Source organism: Spermophilus citellus (assembly GCF_964194105.1).
Source record: "Spermophilus citellus genome assembly, chromosome: 11".
Lineage (NCBI taxonomy): Eukaryota > Metazoa > Chordata > Mammalia > Rodentia > Sciuridae > Spermophilus > Spermophilus citellus.
The window spans coordinates 49,439,302-49,464,291 of NC_138192.1; the positions used below are offsets into that span (position 1 = coordinate 49,439,302).

General features: G+C 36.1%; 1 protein-coding gene across 1 annotated transcript in view; it reads left to right on the plus strand.

Annotated features, from left to right (window-relative positions):
• The window catches only part of ARHGAP15 (Rho GTPase activating protein 15), a 616,251-nt gene extending 591,486 nt beyond the window's left edge, over positions 1–24,765 (plus strand). The window contains exon 14 of the mRNA XM_081262361.1: positions 23,735–24,765. Within this exon, the coding sequence (XP_081118487.1) occupies positions 23,735–23,918 (184 nt within the window). The 3' untranslated portion in view covers positions 23,919–24,765. The remainder of the gene's footprint in view (positions 1–23,734) is intronic.
• The last annotated feature ends 225 nt before the right edge of the window (positions 24,766–24,990 follow it).

The following is a 24,990-nucleotide window of genomic DNA, read 5'->3' on the forward strand; positions in this document are numbered from 1 at the left end:
TCTTTTGATAAATAAGAAGTCAACAAAATATGGGAGAGGTGAATGTACATCTACGGAGAACTGAGTTTCTTAAAAATACTTAGTATGAAGGTTGTAATTTTTTTAAATAAGAAGCTGGTCTATATGTACTAACCTGAAAGGATCTCTGAGGTGTATCTCATTTGTATAGATTTTTTAAATTCTATTTTAAATATTCATCATCATAAATTTCTTGTGATATGTCCTAAAGTCACCATTTTTCACACCCCAATCCAATCTATATTTTCCTCTCTTTCTGTGCTCACTTCTTAAGAGCAATGTGGGTCAAATGCACCAGCAGCTTGCCTCCCAAGTTCCCAGACTCCTTCTCATACAGGAACACCTCATATTACTTCTGTTGAGGTTTGCAGTTTCCTTTTGAAATTACTCTTCCACAGAATGGCATGTTCTTGGCACAGGTGCCACAGTCCTCCATTCTCAAGCCCATATAGGCATCATTGATTAATCATATCACCCTTTCATATGGAGGCTTCAACTTCCCCAGGGAGCAGACAGCCACCATGCTGTCTCCAGATAGAAGTCTCTTCATCCAATGCCACCATTCTTTCCTAGGTATTATGAAAATGAAAATAAGGACTTCAGGCATGCCCTTATGCTTCCAAGAAAACAGAAGGTTCATGTCTGTTTTTTTTTTTAATCTCTGGTGTCTGCCTTTCTGTTTCATTCTTTATTTTAATAAATAAATGTATATCTTATAGTAAAGATTTATATACACACCACACATATAATATATAAAGTATGCATAAACATATATTTTAAATATACACATATATATGCAAGATAGTACTACAAATGCCTTACAATTCAGGTTTCGCTTATTTTGCAATTGAGGGCTATGCCTGCAATATGTTTCTGAGCTTGTCAACTTTCCTTACAAATTATTTCAAGTTAGCAGACGAAAATGGTGTTTCAATTTGTTAAAAATTGAATTTCAAGTTAGCAGAAGAAAATGGTATTTCAATTTGTTAAAAATTGAATTTGCAGCACAAGGAAATTAGAACTCTTCCAGCCCAACTGTCGGATATTCCAAATAAGGAAACTGAGGCTGAGGAAGGCTAAGTGAATGCCCATAGTCTCAGCAATAGTAAAAGTAAAGCCAGGAGAGAAAAACAAGGTGTCCATTTCCTTGTACTAGTTGATCTTTCATTCCAGTCACATGCACTAATGAGGCTAAAGCTTTATTGAATTACTGTGTTTGTCCAAGTTCCAATGGTGGTCTCGTGGATCTCCATACAAGTCTATAGGTCATGAAATGGATTATTTAGACATTCTCTTCTGCATATTCTCATTTAGATTATGACATCATTTAAATTTTTATCTTGTATAGACTCTCCTTTGGATTATGTAGACATTTTCTGTAAAGAGCCAAGACTTTTGAAACCAAACCTCATGATTCCTGCATTCTATTTTTGACACCTTAACCTAAAGTAATTTCACACTAACTCATAAAAATTTTGAAAGTAGAACATCCAAAGATGATATTTTGCACGTACTGAATTCCCTACCCCCCAATCCCTCTAAATGTCATATAATACTGTTGCATTTCCAAATTATATTCTCCAGTCATCCTCTATAATTTTTTTCAAAGAAAGTTAAAAGAGAAAAAAGAAAGGGGGAGAAAGAAAGGAATGGCATAGAAAAGAAAGACTCAACATCTTCCCTGACTGAACTCTGCTTTCCCTCCTGGACTTAAAAGAGAAAATGACAAAGAATATCTGGGGCCAGCTCTGTTCTGGCTGCAGATAGAAAAATATTTAATTCAATCCAGTTCCCTTCTGCTGGAGCAAAAGCTCAACCTGTTTAGCCACACTTGCAGCATAAAACTATTTGTAATAACAAAAAAGTACAGAATGCTCAAACTTTCTACTGCAAGCAAAAATAGGAGCAAAGCTAGAGGTACTACGCTACCTAAACTCCACTATCTTACTGTTTAATGAGAGAGATAAAACATGTGTGCATGAAATAACTTAGAGACAAAAATAAAACATGTCAACAACTTTGCAATACAATATGAATGTTTAAATGCCGAGAAAGCAAATAACGAAGAGATGAGAATATGATTCCTAAAGGCTTCCTCAGAAAGAAACGTTTCTATTTTGTTTTTAGTATGGTGAATGGCATGGATGTGGTGATAAAATAAGGAATAATTCAATTTCAAAATGATTCAAATGTGTGTGACCTTAAAGATAGATGGCCAGGTAAATTGACCACTGGACCCCAAATGGATGAAATATGTTTCATTACCTTTTTATATTTTTGCTTCTTAAAAATTAATAAATTTTGTCTTTCAGATAAAATGTAGGCTTAGAGCAAAGCTGAGCATGAAGTACAGAGAGTCTCCATATACCTCTCCTCCCCCCAGTACATACACAAAGTTTCCCTGTCATCAACATTTTGCATCAGTGTGCATAACCCAAACAATATTGAGACTTCATGATTAACGAAAGTTGTCAAGAACTTTCATGCAACGAAAATAAGCACCATTGTAATGTCATAAACAATAGTTTCACGACCATCAAAATCCCTGTGCTCCATCTATTCACCTCTCTCTTCCCCAAAACTCTTGGACATTACTGATCCTTTGCTGTCTCCACAGTTTTTCTCTTTCCTGAATGTTATACACTTAGAATCACTTCATTGGTGCCTTTCACTTAGCAACATGCATTTAGGGTTCCTTTAGGACTTTTTGTGGTTTGATAGCTCATTTCCTTTTGCCATTGAATCATATTTCGTTGTATGGATAAACCATATTTGTTTAGCCATTCATCTTTTGAAGAACATTTGTGATCTTTTATAAGTTAAAAACAAAATTTTTTCAACATAAATTTTAACTTATTTTACCAATGCATTTCTCAGGTTAAGAAATGTGTTTTTCAGAACATGTGTTCTTTCTGCCTTGAGACTTCGTTGGTAGATTATGTTGTAATTTTCAACTAAAGTATCATTTTTCTCTTTAAGCTCTAGTCAAGTTGAAGCCTACTTCACCTTCTTGCTTCTGTTCTTTGGTGACATGAGAGAAGTAAATTTTAGAATACACAACCAAATGATGAGAATTATGAAATTAAGTTGCAAATTTTCAATTGAATGTTAAATTATTGAATATCTACTCTAGGAAATGTCTTTTCATTTCCTTTACAATCATAGCACTGTGTTGTCTTCACAATAAATCAAAATATAATTTTACATTTGAAATTATGCCTTTTTCTCTCTTCTTTGATTAGAGTTATGTCCAAAAAAGCAATTCTATGACCTTTTCAAAAGTGACATCTAAGCTGTTGTGATTCTCTAAGTGGAAACAAATGTCACCTGGCACACCTGTGTCTTTCTTTTGACACCAAATCACATTGATAACTGAATTAATCTAATAGGAAAGAACGAGGCTGCCCTGCCATTTGATGGGAATTTGCAATGAAAGCCATTTATGTGGCCCTATGGTTATGTATACACACTGGTTGTAAGACGGCACACAGGAGGCTTTGCCAAGGAAATTTTAAAGTTCAAGCAGAAAAAATAATCACAATATCTTTCAGTCATTTGCTGCTTGTATTTGTTTCCTTTAAATGCACAGCTAAATGCTCTCTCCACACAGATATTACTAGGTAGGCGGGGTATATCTTATTACCGGGTTATTTTCCAGTACATTTGGCGTAGTTAAGGTAAAGTGTATTAACTTTCTCTCAAAATAAAGATGAAAACAGAGTTGTGGCGGCTGTGAATGCTTCAGCCATTGTCAGGAAGTTAAAAACTGACAGGAGGTCCAAATAATCAACTCTGCCTGGTGCATATACCGTAGTTTCCCCCTGGGATATCTGGTCTAATCCGACAATGTATCTGACTGGCATGAATGTAGAATTACTTTCAATAAAGATTTTATTTCAAGCTTGGATGATTTCCCCCAAAACATCTTGTCACTAAGGCAAAGTATATCATAGAATATCTGATTTTTTTTCCCCTACAAGTCAGCTTTTGAGGGGGAAAAAAAATACACATTTCAACTCAAGTACTCAACTCAGGTCAATTCACTGTAAAAATCACATTTTAACATATCTAGACTGATTAAAGATTTGCTGTGTTAAAGAAATCAGGGAGCTGTCAAGAGAGCTTACCCCAAAGTCTGGAAATATAAAGAATAAGTAACACATTTGCTCAACTCCAGTCTGCATTCTCCCTGCAGTAGCCTCCAATCGAAAGCTGGCAGGACAGATGACTCCACCCGCTAACATGGGACTTCTAGAATATTTGTCTTTGTGCAAGTAAGGAACATTTAAAGGTCACATCTTCTAATAAGTATGAAATTGTTTCCAGGCTATAAGAGAAATATGAATGGCCTGGTCATGATCATACTAAAATGATCTTTGTTTCTCTATTTGTCCTTGTATTTTCTTCCTTCATGATGCCACATTAAGTCAGCATGTTTGAGACAGGATAGCAGTAGGTAATAGCGTGTTACTCTACTTTGAATTCATTTAAATGTTTCATTGGGTGCTTGCTTACATTATTTCAGTCCTGGTGTCACATTGTTTAATTTATGCTTGGTTTATGTAATCTCAAATATAGCTTATGTTACCTACAGTTTCACCCTTTACTTACTAAAAGATCACAAATCATTTAATTTAGCTCTAATGGGATAGGAGTAATTATTTTAACACTTAATAATCATAATATATTAAATTCAAAGTACCTTTTATCTGTACTATTATATAACTTCCATGTAGGTAATATGGGTAAAAGTGAAAACTAAGTGTGGGTAAGTGTACATAAAACTCTACAGAAAGAAAGGTTGGGAGCTGAGGCCCTATTTTTTTTTTTTTTTTTTTTTTTTTTTTTTTTTTTTTTTTTTTTTTTTTGCTTCAGCTGTGTGCCTTTTGGGAAAATTGTTTAACCAAGAAGTCCCCAAACCTAGCCATGCACCAGGTTCATCTGTGAAGCTGTTTAGAAACTAAACATCTGGGCCTCAACCTTGGACTCTTAAATTAGAATCCCTCCCCTTTTTGAATGGTTCTAGTCAGAGTGGAAAACCAGTTAGTCCTCATCTCCCTTTCTTTCTTTATAAAATGACAGTCAACAGAAGCAAAGATAATCAATCATATGTAAGAAAAAGTAACTTTTATATAATTTGCAAAGGGTTTTCACAAACTTTTAATCTTCCAAAGAATCCATGAGGTCCTTTTTGCCATTAACTTCACTTTCTAAATGGCGAATCTGAGGCTCTGAGAACTGATAGAACTCTTCTATCACCACACATAGAACAAGAGCTTAAGATTCTGAGATTCCAAATTGCTGCTTTTCCCTAAAGCAGTGATTCTTTCCCCCATAGACAACAAAATCACATGCAGAGCTTTTAAAATACCCAGGCCTCACTGCAGTCCAATGCAACAGTCTCTGTGGGTGAGTCCCAGACCTTGATACACTTTTGAACATGCCACAGATATTAACATGCAGAGTGTATAGAGACTCCCACCCTACAGTGACCAGAACAAGTTTGGGAAATATAAAGTACTATACAGATATAGGATGATGGTTTTAACCAGCTTTATTGAAGTTACAGCATGAATTAAAAGTGGAAAGGAATGACCAAGAAATTCCAAGTCTTCTCTTTCACAAATCCATTTTCTTTCCATTAGATGCTCTGATTTCCTAGAGCTTATGGCTGCTTATGGCTTATGGCTGCTGATGCAGGTTGAATTTAACATGGCACAGGTTATGTATTAACATGGGATAGGTATCTATTAACATTAGTGGAAAGAGAGGTGGAGCAGGATGGGGAAGAATGTAAAGTCTGTGATGTGGGCTCAACAAAATCTGGACAGCTTATAGGAGCTCTGGAGCATCAAGGCATAACACAGTCGTCACCAGGTCCAACAATGGCTTGACCTTTGTACAGTCATTACCATCAGTCAGTGGTCATGAACCATCTCCAAGAAGCCAGCCCTGCAGGGCTGATAACTGGAGCTGTCTGCTGACTGAACCTCTAGCATCTGACCCTAGTCCCTCCTTAAAGACAGACCCAGGCAGCATATCTCATGACCACCATAGTCTACCCTTTGTACCTTTTTTTTTATGTATGTTTGGGAAGTAGCTCTCCCAGGACTTCAGGGGGTCCCTCTTCCAAAAGAAGTCTTTAAGAAAAAAGAAAGATTTAGAAGGATGAATAAAAAAAAAATTGAAGTTAGACCTCATCTGAGCTCATTGTCTTATTCCTCCACTAACTAATCTAAGTTCCTTCCTTTACCCTCAGCCATGGCTTCTGCTAGTCATGATGGCTGAAGTGGTACAGTGACTCAGACCCTCATCCACAAGGTGTCCAATGTTCCCTATGTCTTCTCAGGAAAGAATTTCTGCCCTGTCCATCAACCATCACAACTACAGCAGAGGATGTGGAGGCCCCATGTGGACCATCTGAGTACCACATATGCTGTTCCCTGTCCTTGTTGTGTAATAGCAGTCCTACCTCCTTCACTTGATCAGGTTAATTACACCTGCCTATGTAATGACTCTTAGCCTTGACTGCTGGTCCCAGGACCCAAGAATCCCAAGTGCCCAGAAAACAGTTAAAATATTGCAATTGGGTGGATCATTATGATACAATGATATAAACAGAAGAGCATCCTTAGTAGCTCCTGAGAATGCCATGTTCTATTAACCATCTTCATGACTCTCTGTGAATCAGGTCTCCTTGGCTTCCCCTCAGGTCCTGCTGCTTGTTATTAAAATTATGTCTACCTGGGCTGGGGATGTGGCTCAAGCGGTAGCGCGCTCGCCTGGCATGCGTGCGGCCCGGGTTCGATCCTCAGCACCACATACCAACAAAGATGTTGTGTCCGCCGAGAACTAAAAATAAATATTAAAAAAAAAAATTCTCTTCTCTCTCTCTCTCTCCTCTCTCACTCTCTCTTTAAAAAAAAAAATTATGTCTACCTGCTTCTAACAATTAAGTCCCATCACCTAGCCTATATTATTTCAGTGTCTTATGATCCCTGTTGCTATCAGTAAACTTAGTTCTGTAATATGTTCTCCTATAGTCATCCTTAATTTAGAGAGGAAAGCCTCCTATAAACACAAATTTTGTAGAGTATTGATGGTGCAAAGAAAGAGTTCTTCAGTTTCATTGTTCTTGTAGTTTCTATCCACATTTTCCATTATTTATTTATTTGTTTTGATACTGGGAATTGAACCTAGTGGTGCTCTAATCACTGAGCCACATTCCCATCCTCCCCCCTTTTTTTTGTATTTTATTTTGAGACAGGATCCTACTGAGTTGTTTAGGGCTTCAGTAAGTTGCTGAGTCTGGTTTTGAACTCATGATCCTTCTGCCTCAGCCTCCTGAGCCTCTGGGATTGCACGTATGTGCCACTGTGCCCAATTCATTATTATTTTTAAATACCTCATGCATTACACCAGCTAGTCTCCTCCACAGCTATAATACCCAAGAATCACCATTAGTAAGGTTTTAACAATTGGGCTGTAACCCATTGTGCAAGGATCACTTGGCAGTCCACCTACCACTGTTGCTGAATTCCTCTTTACCAGTCAGGTAGCAGCTGACTTCAAATCTCCATATTATTGCTGGATTTTTTGATCATTCATAGAAATAACAATGACAGGTTATGTTCCCCAGAAAGACCTTGAACAGAGTATGACATGGAAGGTATTTGTTGAAGTTTGTTCCCTGAGAGAAGGGGAGATGGCAGCAGGGTTGAGTAGAGAAATAAGTTAAACTGACTTGTGATTCCAAAAATGCCCTGTCCAGATGCACAGGGAGCTCTGGAGCACCTGGAGCTGATCAGAGTTGTTCCACAGTGGTGGGGAATAATCCAGCTTTTATATTGATAGTGAGATCTCAGTGCCCTTAAGCAGCATGGAGACAAAGCCTAAAAAAATAAAAGAAAGACTACTGAAGGCCATCAGCTAAAACCACAACCAGAGAAGAAAGCTTTCCTTCGAAAGGGTTCTATGTGGCCCATCTCTGATACAAAGTAGCCACCATCGCTATCAAATTGATTGACATAACAATGTCCCTTAGCAGCCTGGATACTAAGCTTTGGTGAGGCCCAGTATAATGCTTGGTAGTGATTCTAAAAAAAATAAAATGAGACACGTCATCCTGTTCATAGAACATGTTACAATGGGTGATCACAGATGTGTGTGACCAGGGTGATAGAATCAGTTAGCCCAACATCTATATTTATAAGGACATACACAGAAATTCTCTTTTAATTTCTCTACCACAGTATGCACAATAAATTTGTATGTGTAAAGGCAAATTAAATAGTTTTCTATCTTTGAGCAAAGTATTGAATATGTTGTGAAAGTGTTTGTATTTCTGAAAATTTTCAAACATTTTACCTAAAATAGAATGTGACGGTCATATTTTAGATGGCCAAGAAAAATAGTTTCATGATCTTTAATTTCAAACCATCTAAAGTATAAACCAGATGAAAAATTACACTCTATTCTAATCTACTCTTTCCAGTTTTTTTCAAACTGAGTACATGCTGGAAACTGATCATCATATATCATATAGGAAGGGAAAAGACACCGAACAGTTACAGTTCCTTAACAAAGCCTCAAGAAATAATCTCTTTCTTCATTTCCAGCTTCATATTCTAGTTTTCTCAGAGCAGATAAAAAACTCAGTTTGCAAGAATATAATTTCTTTCTCAAAAACCTATTATTATTATTATTATTATTATTATTATTATTATTATTGGTACCAGGAATGGAACTCAAGGGTGCTTAACTACTGAGCAGCCTCTAGAGCCTCTGGGATTACAGGCATACATCCCTGCACCCAGCTCAAAACCCTATTCTTCTAAATTACTTACCTTTCAATCAATTCAGATTATCTTGCAGATTGCTCTTGGGTTGTTGTTTTTTTCCTAGAAGTCTGTGTACAGCCTAAGCATCTGGAGGCAAGGGCAGGGAGGGCATCTGTTTATATGATATTTCAGCCAATATTTATTGAGCACCTAGTACTATGAGCCAAATACAAACCTTGGTCTAGGGTTACAGCACTAGGCAGAAACAGACCAAGATCTTGTTCCTGAGATGCTTACATACTGCTAAAGAAAGATAATAAGGCAGATTAACAGAGCAGAAATAACAGAGCAGAAATAACAGAGCAGAAAGTGGCTGACTTTGCCACCTCTGTAGGACAGGGCTCATTCCTTTCTAGTTTCAGTCATTATCTCCAGCTTCTGATCTGGGTCTGGGTTTCAGTCACTCACTCTTCATGTGATACAGTATTCTGTAAAGCCCTTAGGCCACCTTTGCCTATCTCTACCAGGCAGCAATTTCTATTTAATTGTTCCTGATATACTTGGCATGGGAAACTCTGGAATCTTGCTGGATCACTAGGTTTTTCCCTAGGAGAAAAATATCTGGATATATCTTATCTCAGAAATCTCAAACCTTTTAACAGCCTACATATGCAGGAAGGGAGAGTAAAAAGACTTGGAACTGAGCCACTTTCATGGGATCTCATCAAAGTCTCAAGTCTCTTTGAGTCTCCTCCCGTAGTCCAGAAAATCTTTCCCTAGTCTGGCAGTAGTGGGGTAGCTTGGTTCATCATAGATCCTACAATCTGCAATTAGGGGATTAGACCTTATGCTGACTGTGGCTCTGAGTTCTTTGGCATGTAGGCTTTTGAAACTCAAAGGCACAGTCCTTTGCAATTCAAATACCTGCGCTGCAAAAATCAGAAGCACTTTATTTGCCTTTCTGCTGTCTCACCCCTCAATTGAAGCCATAAATGCTGCTGGCTAAATCCTAGAGAATGACAAGAAGTATAAGAAAGGGTGGGGCAGATACCTTAGTTATTACATTTTTTTTTTCTTTTAAAACTGTTGTATTGAAGCAATTAGTTATTATATATTATCCTACTTCTCAAGTAGTACTTTGACTTTTCCAGTATGTTCATTCTCTTATCATTAATCTGGAAGCACAAATCACTCTTCAAAAGTCATTCAACCTACCATCCAATACAGGAATCTCAAATGTCCTGGCTGAATTCTTCTCCTGATAGGAACTCATGGCCATTTTATGTGTAAAATATTTAACAACTTTGAAATGATGTTTCTACTACTGCTCCAGTATTTATAGAAGAAAATTTATACCAAATATTAGTAGACATTGTATCTGAGTGGTAGAATTATGAGTGACTTTTATTTTCTTGTTTTGACTTGTCAGCATTTTCTAAATAATTTTTTCTACATAAATTTTCTATAATAAATGTGAAACCATTACTGTTTTGAAGCCACCTTTTCCATTTTCACAAGACTAAGTTCACACAAAGGTGAAACCTGTCTCTGGACCAGTTCTATTAATAGAACTACAGGGCAAAACTGCTTTTCCTTCAACACCATGGCTGTCTGCCTTCAGTCAATCTGGCTTCCCTAACTGCTTTTTTCCCAAACCAAACACCTCAGTCCTTCACACTTCCTTTTAGAATCACCTTATTCTGCACATTTACCATGGTGCTTGATGAGGCTTATAGGGTCCCTCTCAAAGTCAAGTCACCATAGAAAGTATCTAGAAAAAAAAAAAACCAACAAAATTTTTTTGTTTTGGTTTGGGTACTGCAGATTGAACTCAGGGACACTTAACCACTGAACCCCAGCCCCCAGCAACCCCCCCCCCTTTTTTTGTACTTTATTGAGAGACAGTGTTGCTTAGGGTCTCACTAAATTGCTGAGGCTGACTTTGAACTTGCAATCCTCCTGCCTCAGCCTCTCAATCTTCTGGGATTACAGGCATGTGCCACCTTGCCCGGCCTCAGCAAGTAAAATTGCTAGTGGGACTGCAAATTGGTGTGGCCAATTTGGAAAGCAGTTTGGAGATTCCTGGGAAAGCTGGGAATGGAACCACCATTTGACCCAGCTATTGCCCTTCTCGGACTATTCCCTGAAGACCTTAAAAGAGCATGCTACAGGGATACTGCCACATCGATGTTCATAGAAGCACAATTCACAATAGCTAGACTGTGGAACCAACCCAGATGCCCTTCAATAGACGAATGGATAAAAAAAATGTGGCATCTATACACAGTGGAGTACTATGCAGCAATAAAAAATGACAAAATCATAGAATTTGCAGGGAAATGGATGGCAGATTATGCTTAGTGAAGCTAGCCAATCCCTAAAAAACAAATACCAAATGTCTTCTTTGATATAATGAGAGCATCTATGAACAAAGCAGGGAGGAAGAGCAGGAAGAAAAGATTAACATTAAACAGAGACATGAGATGGGAGGGAAAGGGAGAGAAAAGCGAAATTGCATGGAAATGAAGGGAGACCCTCATTGCTATACAAAATTACATATAAGAGGTTGTGAGGGGAATGGGAAAATAAACAAGGAGAGAAATGAATTACAGTAGATGGGGTAGAGAGAGAAGATGGGAGGGGAGGGGAGGGGGGATAGTAGGGGATAGGAAAGGTAGCAGAATACAACAATTACTAATAGGGCATTATGTAAAATTGTGGATGTGTAACCGACGTAATTCTGCAATCTGCATTTGGGGTAAAATTGGGGGTTCATAACCCACTTCAATCTAATGTATGAAATAAGATATGTCAAGAGCTTTGTAATGTTGTGAACAACCAATAAAAAATAAATAAATAAATAAAAGAATGGACCAAAGAATGATACCAAAATTGAAAGTGATTGCCTTTCAAATGTTCTGGATCCTCTTAAATAAGGAGACAACTTTCCAGAAAACTGCTAAGCATATTATGTAGATGCTCTTAATGGAAGTAAAGTAACTCTTTACTCATAAAAAGAAAAATAAAAGAGAGGTTGAAGAATTCTGACTCTGCATACTGATAGTATTCTTTTTAGATTTATCTAACATCACAAGGCAAATATTTAAGTACTATATTTCCTACTAATATCATATAATTAGGTGCATTACTCTGTTTGGCTTAATTAATGCTGATCCATGTGCCACACTCAATACTCTGAATAAAATGTTACTATTACAAGGTAGTTTTTAAACTGTTAGGTTGGGAAAACTCAGGTAGACAATACTAGCCTGTTATAACTGTTTTCTTCCTAAAAAATACCCCCAGAATGTGATGATCTATTTTATAGCCTGTCTCCTCTATGTGCTCTTGAGCAGTGTCTTCCAGGATGATGATATTATGGATGGTTATTGGTATATTAGCAGAGCTCAGGGAATCAAAATTAAGACTTCTTTTCTTGTTGAGCTGGTCAGATGTGGATATCCAAAGCCATTTTAAAACTTAAGGGAGCCAGACACAGTAATCCCAGAGGCTCAGGAGGCTGAGGCAAAAGGATCACAAGTTCAAAGCCAGCCTCAGCAATTTAGTGAGGCCCTAAGCAACTCAGGGAGACCCTGTCTCAAAATAAAACATAAAAAAAGAGCTGGGCATGTGGTTCAGTGGCTAAAAAAATCCTCAAGGGAAACACCTAAGAGAAGCTATAGATGAAATTCTCTTATCATTTCCATTCACAATGGAAATGAATGGCTTCAAAAACTTCAAAAACTGTATGAATCTGGAGGGAATAAGTAATAAATACTAATTTTGTTTTTCTTCCATCTGAACACTCTTGTCATCTGTGTAGATATAGCCTTGGATGTTAATTAGGAGATCAACATATCAGAATATATCACCCAAGACTGTTTGCTGACTGATTCACTTGTCTCCCATATCTTCCTCAGGGCTCACTATTAGGAAGCCTTCTGATTTCAAACTCAAAATTCTTGGATTTTACTACCTTGCAGGGGGGAAAAAATCAATATCCCAGAGTATCAGGGATCTGCCATTTACTTTCTACATGATTTTGATCTAATTACTCAATCTTTCTTGGTCCCATTTTTGTTCATCTGAAAATTTTCATCTGGAAGTTTTTTCACTTATAAAGAAAAAATGGAAAGAGGAATATCGATGGAATATAATAAAGTTACATTGATTTAAGCAGCGAAGTACTAGTTTAAAATACACACAGGGATCATAGTGGAATAGATGTACCAAAAGTATGTGTAGCTGTGAGTGTAGAAAATTGTGCAAAAGAGAGGTAGCATCACAAATCAATGGGGTTAGGGGCTTATTTAATGAATGTTATTACAGATATAAGCTAGCTTTGGGAAAAATATAAATTTGTATGACCATCACATTTCATCCGCTAAAATATATGTAAGGTAAATTAGAGGCTGTATTAAAAATTACATCCTTTTAAAAAAAATCTAGGAGATGACTTTAATGATATTTATCTGATCTCTTTTAATGATGAATTTTATAATGATAAACATAAGGATAGAAATTTCAAAAGAAATAATACTAAATATGACTAGATAAAAATTGAAGTAAGTAAAATTAAGGAAAAAATAATTGGGAGAGTATATTAACAATACTGAAAAATTACTCTTTTCAATACATAAAATCTCAGAAAACAATAGATTCAAGGATGTTCATTGTAGTATTGTCTTTAATTGCAAAGAATTAGAAACATCCTGAAAGACCACCAGCAGGGAAATGGTTAAATGCATTTAGGTATTTCCATGCTATGAAATGTAACAACTGTTTAAAAAGAATGAGATATTTTTTATATGTACTGACTTGGAACGATGCCTGTGATATATAGTTAAGAGAAAAAATTATATCATAATTTATTTTATTATTTCACTTTTTATAAAAAGGAAAAATTACACATATGTATTATATATCATCATATACCTATCTTATATAAATTATTTATTCAGACAGATAATAGATAAGCTGGCAGATGAATAAACAGGTAAGAAAAAACTCTCCGGAGGGAGCACCCATCTGTTGATTATAGTTATTATGAAAGAAATCATTAGGATACAAGGGGAGTTTTTACTTTTTACTCTAGATAATCTAATTTTTTATTATTATATATTTTGAAACCATGCATTAATTTTGTTTTATGCAATAAATAAAGTTGATTAAACACACAAAAGTATACATCCTCAATAGGAAAGGGGGAGGAGATACTCACAAAAGGGGAAATGCATGCAGCTGCTTACTTGCTTTTGTTGACTTCTCCATTTCCTAAATTCAAAGAATCCTAAGTTCAAAAAAGACAGACCATTTTTCACCTATGGTAATTACTTTTTAAAGAATAATACCAAATGATAATGATATTAACAAGATTAATAGGCCTTCCCATATCTTATCACGTCTTAAGAAACAAGAGTCAGGACTCAGTCATCCTTGTTGGTTCTCAAGGCGTGGGTCCTGACAAGCAGGAGGGTGTATACTGCCTGGGAACTTGGGAGAGTGCAATTTACCTCCACAGACTTGCTGAACCAAAAATCTGGAAGCCCAGCAATCTCCATTTCAGTATGTGTTCCCAATTACTCTCATGAACAGAAATGTTGGCAAACCATGGATTTACTTTTTCACCCTAAGACAAGGTCTCTCAACAGTACTACTCTTGTCGCCTTTTTTTTTCCTGTTAGCACTAGGGTTGAACTCAGGGGCACTGTACCACTGGGCTACCCCGACCCCAACCCTTTTTTTTATTTTTATATTCAGACTGGGTCTCAGTAAGTTGCTGAGACTGGCCTTAAACTTGGTAAACTCCTGTTTCCACCTCCTGAGTTGCTGGGATTACAGGTGTGTACCACCATGCCTAGCATACTGTTATCATTTTAAGCCTGATGATTCTTCATTGTAGGAGACTGCCCTGGATATTTTACAATGTTTAGCAGCATCCTTTGCCTCTGCCCACTGGATGCCACTAGCAATTTGCCATCTCCACCAGTCATAACCTTCAAAAATTTCTCCATTTTGCCAAATACCTCAGGGTGGTAGGGAAGGAAGGAGGACTAAATTTGCCCCTGGTTGCAAATGCTCCAAAATTTGCAAGAAAGAGTAAATGGAAATATTTTTATTAATTTACAATCTTACTTATTCTAAGTAATCATAGGGAACAATCCATTCTGTCTCACATGAGGTAATGACTAATATGTATTATACATATTTTATATGTATATATTATGTAAATATATAACATACATATGACATAGAATTATTCATGTTAGAAGTGAAAATGCTGGATACAGAATTACATAAAGAGTATTAAATAAGGAAAATTATATAGAGTATTATATACTTTTTCTATTATTATATAAACATTTGCATCATCTAAAGGTTAGTAATGTCATTCCTTTGCTCAAATCCTGAGAATAGATTCTTATCACACTTAGAATTAAATCCCAAATCCTTGCCAAGGCTCCCAAGTCCCTCACAGTATCTTTTACCTCCTTCCTCTCTCTTCTTGGCATGCAACCACACTATATGCTCTTCCTTGTTTCTCAAATCACCAAGCACAGCTTCACCACTGGGGCATTGTACCTATTAATTCCTGCCTGGAATTCTCCTTCCTCTGATTTGTGCATTTAAGCAGGACTTCCTTCCTTAGAGTGTGTTCTCTGAGCACCCTATCTGCACTTTTCAGCACTCTCTGCTTATTAGGGTACTACTTGGAAATGGAAGCAGCCAGGCCCTGCCCATACTAAGAAGACAGGAATTTCTGAGGACACTTTCTGGGCCATCAGGATTTTTAAAAGTATCCCCAGGATCAGTGGAAGAACTACAACTTCTCTTCTTAGTTTTTTTTTTTTTTCAAGTACTTCAGCACCTGAAATCCCATTTGTGAATAGTATAATGTTGGTTGTATGTTTTCTCCCACAAGTTTAATGGCTCCTGAGTACCCAGGAGAATTGGTTCCAGAATCCCCCACAGATACCAAACTCCATGGGTCTTCAATTCCCTTCTGTAAAGTTATATCATATTTGCATATAACCTATACACATCATTTGAATTATTTAAATTATTTCTTGATTATTTATAATACTTAATACAATGTAATGCTGTGCAAGTAAGTTGTTATATCATATTGCTTAGGAGAAAGTGACAAGGAAAAAGTCTATGCATATTCAACACAAACACAGGTTTTTCTCCAGTAATTTCAATTTGCACTTGATGGAATCTACAGATGTGAAATCCCTGGATAGGGAGGATTGTGCAGGCTTAATCTAGGCAGTGACTCTATTTCACTCATTGCAACTGCCCCAACATTCAGAATGGTGTCCAGCAAGTGGTGGGTACCTATAAATTTTTATGAAACAATAAATGCTTACATCGAATTATCAATGCTTTTTAAAAATTATTTTCTAATAAACTTTTCAAATGTTTTTTAAAATGAAATAATATTATTTTATAATAAAAAAAGGTTAAGGCTGATTTTTAAATCTGCTTTTTAGAACACTGATATATTTGAAGCACAGTGATTAGCACATAAAAGACATTCAATAAGTAGTAAGTAATGTGAATGTTCCTTTTTGGTATATAGTATGTCAGGGTTTTGGCTCTGATATTTCCATTTGTCATTGTTGTTACTTTACAGAATACATATTTCAACTAGAAATAAGTCATTAATTGAAATCTATGAGCTATTCACTTTTTAACTTTTCAGTTCTTATATCTTATTAGATAATCTGAAGATTGTTGTAAATGTGCTTCAGAACATTTCCATAATGTCTAACAATATAAATGTGAAACAATAATTGAAAATGTTTCAGTCTTCTGCACTGAAATTAGTGCAAAGTGGTTCAATAAATGAAAAAAATCAGAGCATGTTAGTTATCAATATGCAATTGCTACATAAGTCTCCTTTTCTATAATGTGCTTTGAAAGAATTATATATGCATGGCTTTAAAGATTATTTAAAAGGAAAATGTCAAAATATAGCAATAACTTCCATTTAAGATGATGGTTTTAAGCTTATTTAAAAAAATAATAATGATATAATATCTAGATATAAAATTGAAGGCTACAATTAGTTTAAGCTGATTGATTTATAGATTGGCATATAAAAGTGGCTGAATCATCTGTGAACAGTCGCCTTGAAACACATTGATGTTAAATGCAAAAACACTTCATAAAAGCTCTCCCAATTTTGTAATATTTAAACATTTTTCTGACATACAACTAACACTTTAAGGGAGAAGGTGAAATTTCTGATAATTTCCAATTCTTATAAAAAGGCCAGTGTAGACAGCAGTATAGTTTGTGCAAATTTGAGGGTAGGCAAGCATATGGTTAGCATGTATCCCCCCAAAATAGTTACAGCACATAAGAAACATAAGTTGAGCATATTGAAAATTTATTCTATTTTTAACAGCCTCTCTTCAGTTAAGTGGTCAAAGTCACAATTAACATTTTGCATGCAGTGGCTGAGCTATATTTTGAAAACCAGGTGTGACCTGATGGCAAGAATACATTTACCATCATGTTTTTTTCATTCCAATAAAGCCATTCTCAAGTTATGTATGTTAAAAAAAATCACAGCATTCCACAGATAGGGAGAAGAACATTTATAATACACCTCTATAACTTGAGAATTGTCCTGCAGGCAATTAGGTGGTTCTCAATGTCTTTTGCAAGTCACTATGGTAACAGCAAAGCACAAACTTAAAAGAAGTTTGCATTCATATATGTGATTGGACTGAGACTATTATTAAATGCTTTGGTCTTCTTAATTCCACCTTAACTTTTAGTTGTCTCATAAAGCTCTCTTTCAGTTTCTGTCTTTTTTGGGGGGGGGGGGGGTTTGGTTGTGATTTTATGCAATTAAAATTTCTTTGAGTTAGAAATTCAGCTCACTTTTGGAAAAACTTACCTAGCATATAGCTCTCTGATAGGATTGGGGTTTTTGGTTTTATTTTTCTCCCCCTTCTGCTCCCCCCACCTCTTCTTTTTGGTCTGGGGTTCAACATCTACAGCACTGGATTGTAGATTGTTTCTAAAATAATCTTAAATTGATGGATCATTGCTCCTTTCATTTGGGTCTGACAAAAAGTAGCTCTGGCATTTCCTCTTCTTTTTTTATGCTATAAACTGTATATCACTTTACAACTCTTGCCAGAAAAATGAATACTTACTCATTTCAAGATTTTATAAACTTGAATTGTACTTAGCAGTATAAGAATTGCTTTTACAATGAATATATATCAAGTAACTATTTCATAAACAAATTCATAAAATCATAATTATATGTTTTGTCAGGCTGTATAAAACTAAGCAGTATTAATAAATAACCTTTCTCAAAAAAACCTTTCTGCTTAGGGTCTTTTTTTCTATTAGTAAAGCATTCACAGGCATTATATTTTGAGTTAATTATGTTCCCTAGAATAGGTATCTTTGCTATAGGGTCTCTTGGGAATAAATTAGTGGTGGGTAAGCCTACATTAAGAATAATTAGCAAATATTGATTAAAAATATATTTTTTTACCTCCTTACCCATTTATCAATTCACTGTATGTTACTATCTCAGCCATATCTTTGTCCTTATATTTCTCACTCAGATTTTTTCTTTTACCTCTTTTTTTTGTTTTGTTATAAAAGATGAATTTTTACTGAAACTAGTTTTAATTGTTGCTCAGAATTTATAATGCTTTCATGAAATTTAAGGATCAGTGAATTCTAAGTCCCACCAGAAGAATAAAACTGACCAGAAATGATCACAAGTGACATCGTTCTGAGTTAGCTGCTACAGATATGAAATTAGTGTGGCAAAAGGGGGTAAAATTCATAACACTTTGGAATCATATGTTGTAGGCCCTTAGGAAATCACACTACAGCAGAATTTTCTAATGTATTTCCTCAGTGTCACTCGATAGAATGAATCGATGTACAACATTAAGTAAGTTACAGAAGATACAAGTTAAATAAAGATGAGCAGAGATATTTTTCTATAGGACTTTTCAGAACCTTTACGAAGCTTTTGTATGTTGTGAGTTTCCAAAAAGAAAAAAAAATGGCACATAATTTTCTCCAAAGTTTTTATTTGGAATGCCATTTTCATGAAGCATGTCAAAGATATGGTGTTTGGCAGAACTTTAGTTAAAGCTGACCTGGAAGTATTGCCCAAATCATGGTCAAAACATGTTTGGTTCCTGAATCAGATCTTCCCCTCCAACAATACAATTCAACTGCGGGGTACCCTACTAGAAGTCCAACTCACTGTTTTTGAGAATTTTCGTCCTTAGATACTAGATTGAATAAAAGCCATGCAGGCTTTTATTTCTTTCAGTAGACTTTGTTTTTCTTCTGTACATGCTTTATTAGTTGAAACCTTTAGAAAAAATGGCACTCTGAATGCCCAGCAGGTCCCCACAGTGAGAGTGGAAATTATAGTATCTGTGATGGAAGATGAAAACAAAAGAAAGAAAAGAAAAACAAGAAATATAAATATTTTTAGGATAGTATTCCAACTATATTTTTGAAATTATTCTTGACTCCTTATGTGGTCCTAAATCAACAACTTAATGATTTGGGAGTCTAGCATGGTAAAGAATAAGTAAGTTCATGTTACAACTTTCTAGCAGCATTAATACATTTCCTAGATACATTTTGCCAATTTGGTAGTCTTCTTCACTAGATATGTATCCACACAGTCTATTATGAATGGGTCTCATCTAACTTAAACTTTAATATGAGAATGTGTGTGACTTTCAACATGTATCACTTGGGTCAGTAATTGGTGACTTCTATTCTCAGCATCTTTTCTAACCTAAAGTTTATTTATTTCTCAACATAACAACTGTTGCTTTATTGACATTCAAAAAATAATTGAAAATTAATATGTATGAATATGCACATATACTCACTCATTTTGTAACAGGAAATAAGCAAGATAGCATATACTCTATATACTTCACATCTGCATTTTCTAATTAGCTTTCTTTTGTAACTGTCTCTGATTAGATGTAACTTTATTTTCCCAACTAAGGAAAAAAATTTTCAAGCTGCTATGAAAATCTAATCTGCGATAATGCAAATATAACAAGAATAGAAAACTATGTGTTATTTTCAAAATTTTTCATAGAACAAGATTATTTTAAAACACTTGTAAGTTAGAGTTTTATTAAAATTATATGCAAAATGTGAGAGAAATGGATACAAAGAATATAGGCTTGAGGTGGAATGAATATTCCATATTTACACATGCATAAAAACACAAATGACTATTTGTACAGGAAATTCAGGAAATTGATGCATTGGCAGAAATCCATTCTGGGAGTCCCCCTCCATGGTCCATTGGCTAGGACAGTCAAAAACCATTTTTAAATGGAGGCTCGAACATGCATCTCTAGTCTCCTTCTCTTTGTTCTATTTAAACTCCTTCTTGATTCCCTCCTCTGGATTTGGCCTTGCTCTGGATTATAAAACCAGGTTTCTCTAAGCAGGAAAAAAAATATATAAGAACTCTTAGGAAATAGGAAAAAAAAAAGAGTCTAGCCGCAAAGTTATCAGCTGCATCACTCTTCCAGTCTCCTTGCTTTCCTCTAAGGGGCTGCATTTCACTAGCTGGGACCCCTTGGAGAACTGAGATAGCCTTTCACACACCTGGGTTTCTCCATGTTGTGGACTATTACAAATTCTACCCCTAACCTCCTGACACCCATGACTTCCCCCTCCAATGATCTGCTCATGAACCTGCCCCAATTTCTAGCATTACCTTTCTGAGTATGACTCGGTTTTTGACTCCCAACTATCCCAAATGTCATTTTGAAGTGTCCTCTTCCATAGCTTATGACCAGTGAGCCCTGTTCCCTAATAGGTAATCCTTATCAGTTTAGACATTTGCTACCTGTTGTCAAAGTCCTCAAAGCAACTTTTTTTTTTTAAAGAGAGAGTGAGAGAGGAGAGAGAGTGAGAGAGAGAGAGAGAATTTTTTTTAATATTTATTTTTTAGTTCTCGGCAGACACAACATCTTTGTTGGTATGTGGTGCTGAGGATCGAACCTGGGCCGCACGCATGCCAGGCGAGCACGCTACCACTTGAGCCACATCCCCAGCCCATCCTCAAAGCAACTTTTACTCCTGTTTTCTCAGTTGATTATTTATGTTATTTTTCTCCATATTTTTCATATCATTGAAAAATATTAATTTAATATAAAAAACCCTCTTTTTCTTTATAGTGAATCTTACTAATGGCTTTTATAACACACTTGTCCAGGAGAGGCTTAAAAGAGATCTTAAACTGAGGTAATTGGCATGCTAAAGGAAGCAAAACCCACTTCATTTGCTCTTATATAGGTAGGAGGATACTTACATCATTTTATAGGCTTTTGGTAAATGAAGTAGCCGAGTGGCATAGCTTTTTATATTTCAAAGGAAACCTTATATTTGAAGTTTCTGATAACTTACTGATACTCTAAAAATATGAAAATCCCTTCCAGAAATGTAGCCATGCCAACAATGCTCACAGGTACAAATGTTCTCCAATAAAATCAGAAGAAAAAGGGAAATGTGAGACAGAATATCTTGAATGGTCAGTCCAAATTTGAGTCAGTTTGCCCACAATAAGTCTATTATAACAAGGCTTTCAATCACAATTATGCAGCAAGGAATAAGAATTGAGACCCTGTGATGGACCTTATAATCATGTGGAAGGCGGCACAGTGAAAGGTCAGGCCAGTTATTAAACCCAGAGGCCATAGCAGATACCTTGGCAGTGATGCTTCCAATAGTGTTGGAACCACATTTCCTGGGTTTGAACTTCAGCTCTGTGTGACAGCAGCTATTTCACCACTCTGTCTCTCTGCTTTTTTTTTTAAAATAGGCTTAATAGTAGAATATACTTTGTGGGGTTTTTATGAGGATTAAACGGGACAATAAAATTGCTTAGAACAATAGTGATTATTATCACTACTGGGTCAGTATAGGTTAAGTACTTTTATTGGCCATGTTATGTGCCATGAACTTGTTCTGTGGGCAGGTATAAGCCCATACACATGTGGCTTTGGTCTTTCTCAATCTCTTTAAGGAGAGAGAAAGCATGGCCTTAGCCATATGACTAAAAATGTGTGTTAGTCTGCTTTTCATCACTGTGACTAAAATACATGACAAGAACCCCTTAGTGGAGGGGTGATTTATTTTGGCTCACAGTTTTAGAGGATTCAGTTCATGGTCAAATGACTCCAAGGCCGAAACATGGAAAAAGGGTGTGACAGAGAAAAGATGTTCAGATCATGGCAGGCTGTAAGCCGAGGTGGCGGAAGCTGGGGGGTGGGGGGCAGGAATAGATATAGTCCCCAAGCCACACGCCCAGTGACCTACTTCCTTCAGCCATACCCCACCTGCCCACAGGTAGCACTTAGTAATCCACACAAATTATTAATTCATCAAATGATCAATCCACTCATGTGGTCAGAGCTCTCATAATCCAATATTTTCACTTCTGAACATTGCTGCATTACCTAGCCCAAGAGCTTTTGGGGGGGACATTTTGAATCCAAACTCTAAGAGGATTAAAACATACTTTGGAGATTCAGGTTTGTGCAGGGATAGAAATAAAGCAGGTCTTCCTACATCCTCTGATTTGGAACTAGGTAGCTCTGCACAGGACAAACAAGGAGAGTTCTCTGAAGTCCAACCAATTCAACAATGTCCATGCTAAGCTCTGAGGCAAGAAAACCCACTGTCATATAATAAAGTGTTCCTTTGCCCTCGCTTGTATTTCCCTTGGGTTGGGTTTTCTGGTAAAATCCAGAGTGTAGTGTTTCTTAGCACTTTGTCTTTCTACATGCCCTCCTTATTTCCTTATTTTCTTAATATCATTGTAACCTCATGATTCTGAATTATAATGTAAAACTAAGTAAGCATCAGCTATAAGGAAAACATTATTTTTTAAGCCTTGATTTTTAGAAGGAGGCTTTATTTTCCTTTTAGGAGTCTTGTGTTGATCGGGCAAGGCAGGACCCTAAACAAAACCACCTCCCAGTGTTTTGTTGGTGTGCCAGCTCTCCATACAATCAGCACACAAGCAAAGATTTATTTGGTTCAAATGGGACTCTTCTCTTTTTCTGTGCAAACACTATAGGATTCTGCATGAGCTAAATTGGCTGTCTAAATGACTAGAAAAACTTAGAATTTTGCCAAAGCTCAATGCCTCAAAACCTTGCTCCTGGGGCTGGGGATGTGGCTCAAGCGGTAGCGCGCTCGACTGGCATGCGTGCGGCCCGGGTTCGATCCTCAGCACCACATACCAACAAAGATGTTGTGTCTGCCGAGAACTAAAAAATAAGTATTAAAAATTCTCTCTCTCTCTCTCTCTCTCTCTCTCTCTCTCTCTCTCTTTCTCTCTTTCTCTCCCCCCTCTCTCACTCTCTCTTTAAAAAAAAAAAAAAAAAAAACCTTGCTCCTCTACAAATCATTCCAGATAGCATTTTCCAGGACAACTTTACTCACTCTAATCATTAAAAATTTAATTTTTCTCAGTCTTTATGTCTGGATTAACTATTAGTTATGCATATATCATTATATTAATATTGTTCAGATACATACATTTTATGCATGTCTCACCTGTCTTCTCCATTGACTGTAAGAATTTCAAAGGCTGAATCTTACTAATTCCACAATAAATCTTTGCTGCTTAAAATATTTATTCATTCATTTCACAAATATTTGTGGAGCACTCAAGATGGCCTGGTATACAGGGGATAAAAATTTCAATAAGATGCTGTATCCTTTTTACTTCCACACTGAAAAACATGAAATAAATATAGATAATTAAATAATGTTATAAGTGTTCTAACTCTGTTTTACCAGAGTTTAAAAAAAATGATAATTGCAAAGGAACCACAATTTTACTTCACATTTCCAATAGAATCTTTTTTTCTTCACCCCTCTCTCCACAGGATAGTGGCCAAAGCCTCCAAGAACCTCATGTCCACACAAAGCTTAGGGATTGTATTTGGACCCACTCTTCTTCGAGCAGAAAATGAAACCGGGAACATGGCAGTACACATGGTATACCAAAACCAGATAGCGGAGCTCATGCTGAGCGAGTACAGTAAGATCTTCGACTCAGAGGAAGACTGACAGACAAGACAAGTTACTGAATATGTTCACATCTGTCTTGATGCCTAATATTTTTACATTTCTGTAAACATATTTCTGAAATATTTTTTTTCCTTTCAGGCGACAGATGCCTCATTTTGTGAAAACTTAATGATGATTTTGTGCTTAAGTTCCAAACATTTGAATAAAATAGTTGACAATATTTGTCTATACGTGTTCTACATTAACCCCTTCATTGCTGTTTCTTCCAGCACTCTGAGAGTACATCCTACATGTCTCATGTGCGGATTACCACAACCCTAAAGTCTAGCTCCATGCTGCTCCTGGTTTGAGGTGTGAGGGCATGCATGTGTCAATATGGGTGTGCAGAGTGAGTGTAGCTGAGAGTGTGGGTATGTGTGCACAGGTTTACCTTCCCACAATCCATGCTGCAACAGGCATGTCCCCACATTTCTATATGTCCACTGGAAAAGCAAATGGAAAGATAGAAGCCCATAACTAAGAAATGGAATGTAAGAGATCATGTTTTGAACCAAAACAGAGATTTCATCTTTCAAGAATACTGTCCAGCTATTCTCATTGTTACATGGTGAAATTTATAAATACAACATGTTGGATGGTAGTTTCTCTGGAGAAAAATCGCAATTCAAAGCATTTTCCATTCAATAATTTTTTTCACAAACACAGTTCGTAGTTCCGTAGACGTATTAACTTATAAATTAGAGGCAAACTTAGTTTCCAGCAATTTTGATCCTTATTTTATACAGGAATTTCATGACTGCTCACTTTTAATGTTAACACCCATTTTGAATCTTCATCAAACTGTATGTCTCCCTTTTCTCTGGCTATGTCATTTTATGTAGAATTTTTATTATGCTTCTGAGAATGCTTTATTGGTGAATTACATTAAATCCATCTAGAAAGAACTTTTTTAAAAGGCTTTTTTTTTCATATGCCCTAAGGATTACTTGACAAGACTTGGATTGCTTTATCCATTTGATGGTTAGTTTCAGTTGTCATGGATAAACAAAGGGGTAACTGTCTAGAATATATCAAATATTGTTTTATTTTGAAAAGTATGTTCTAGCTGAAC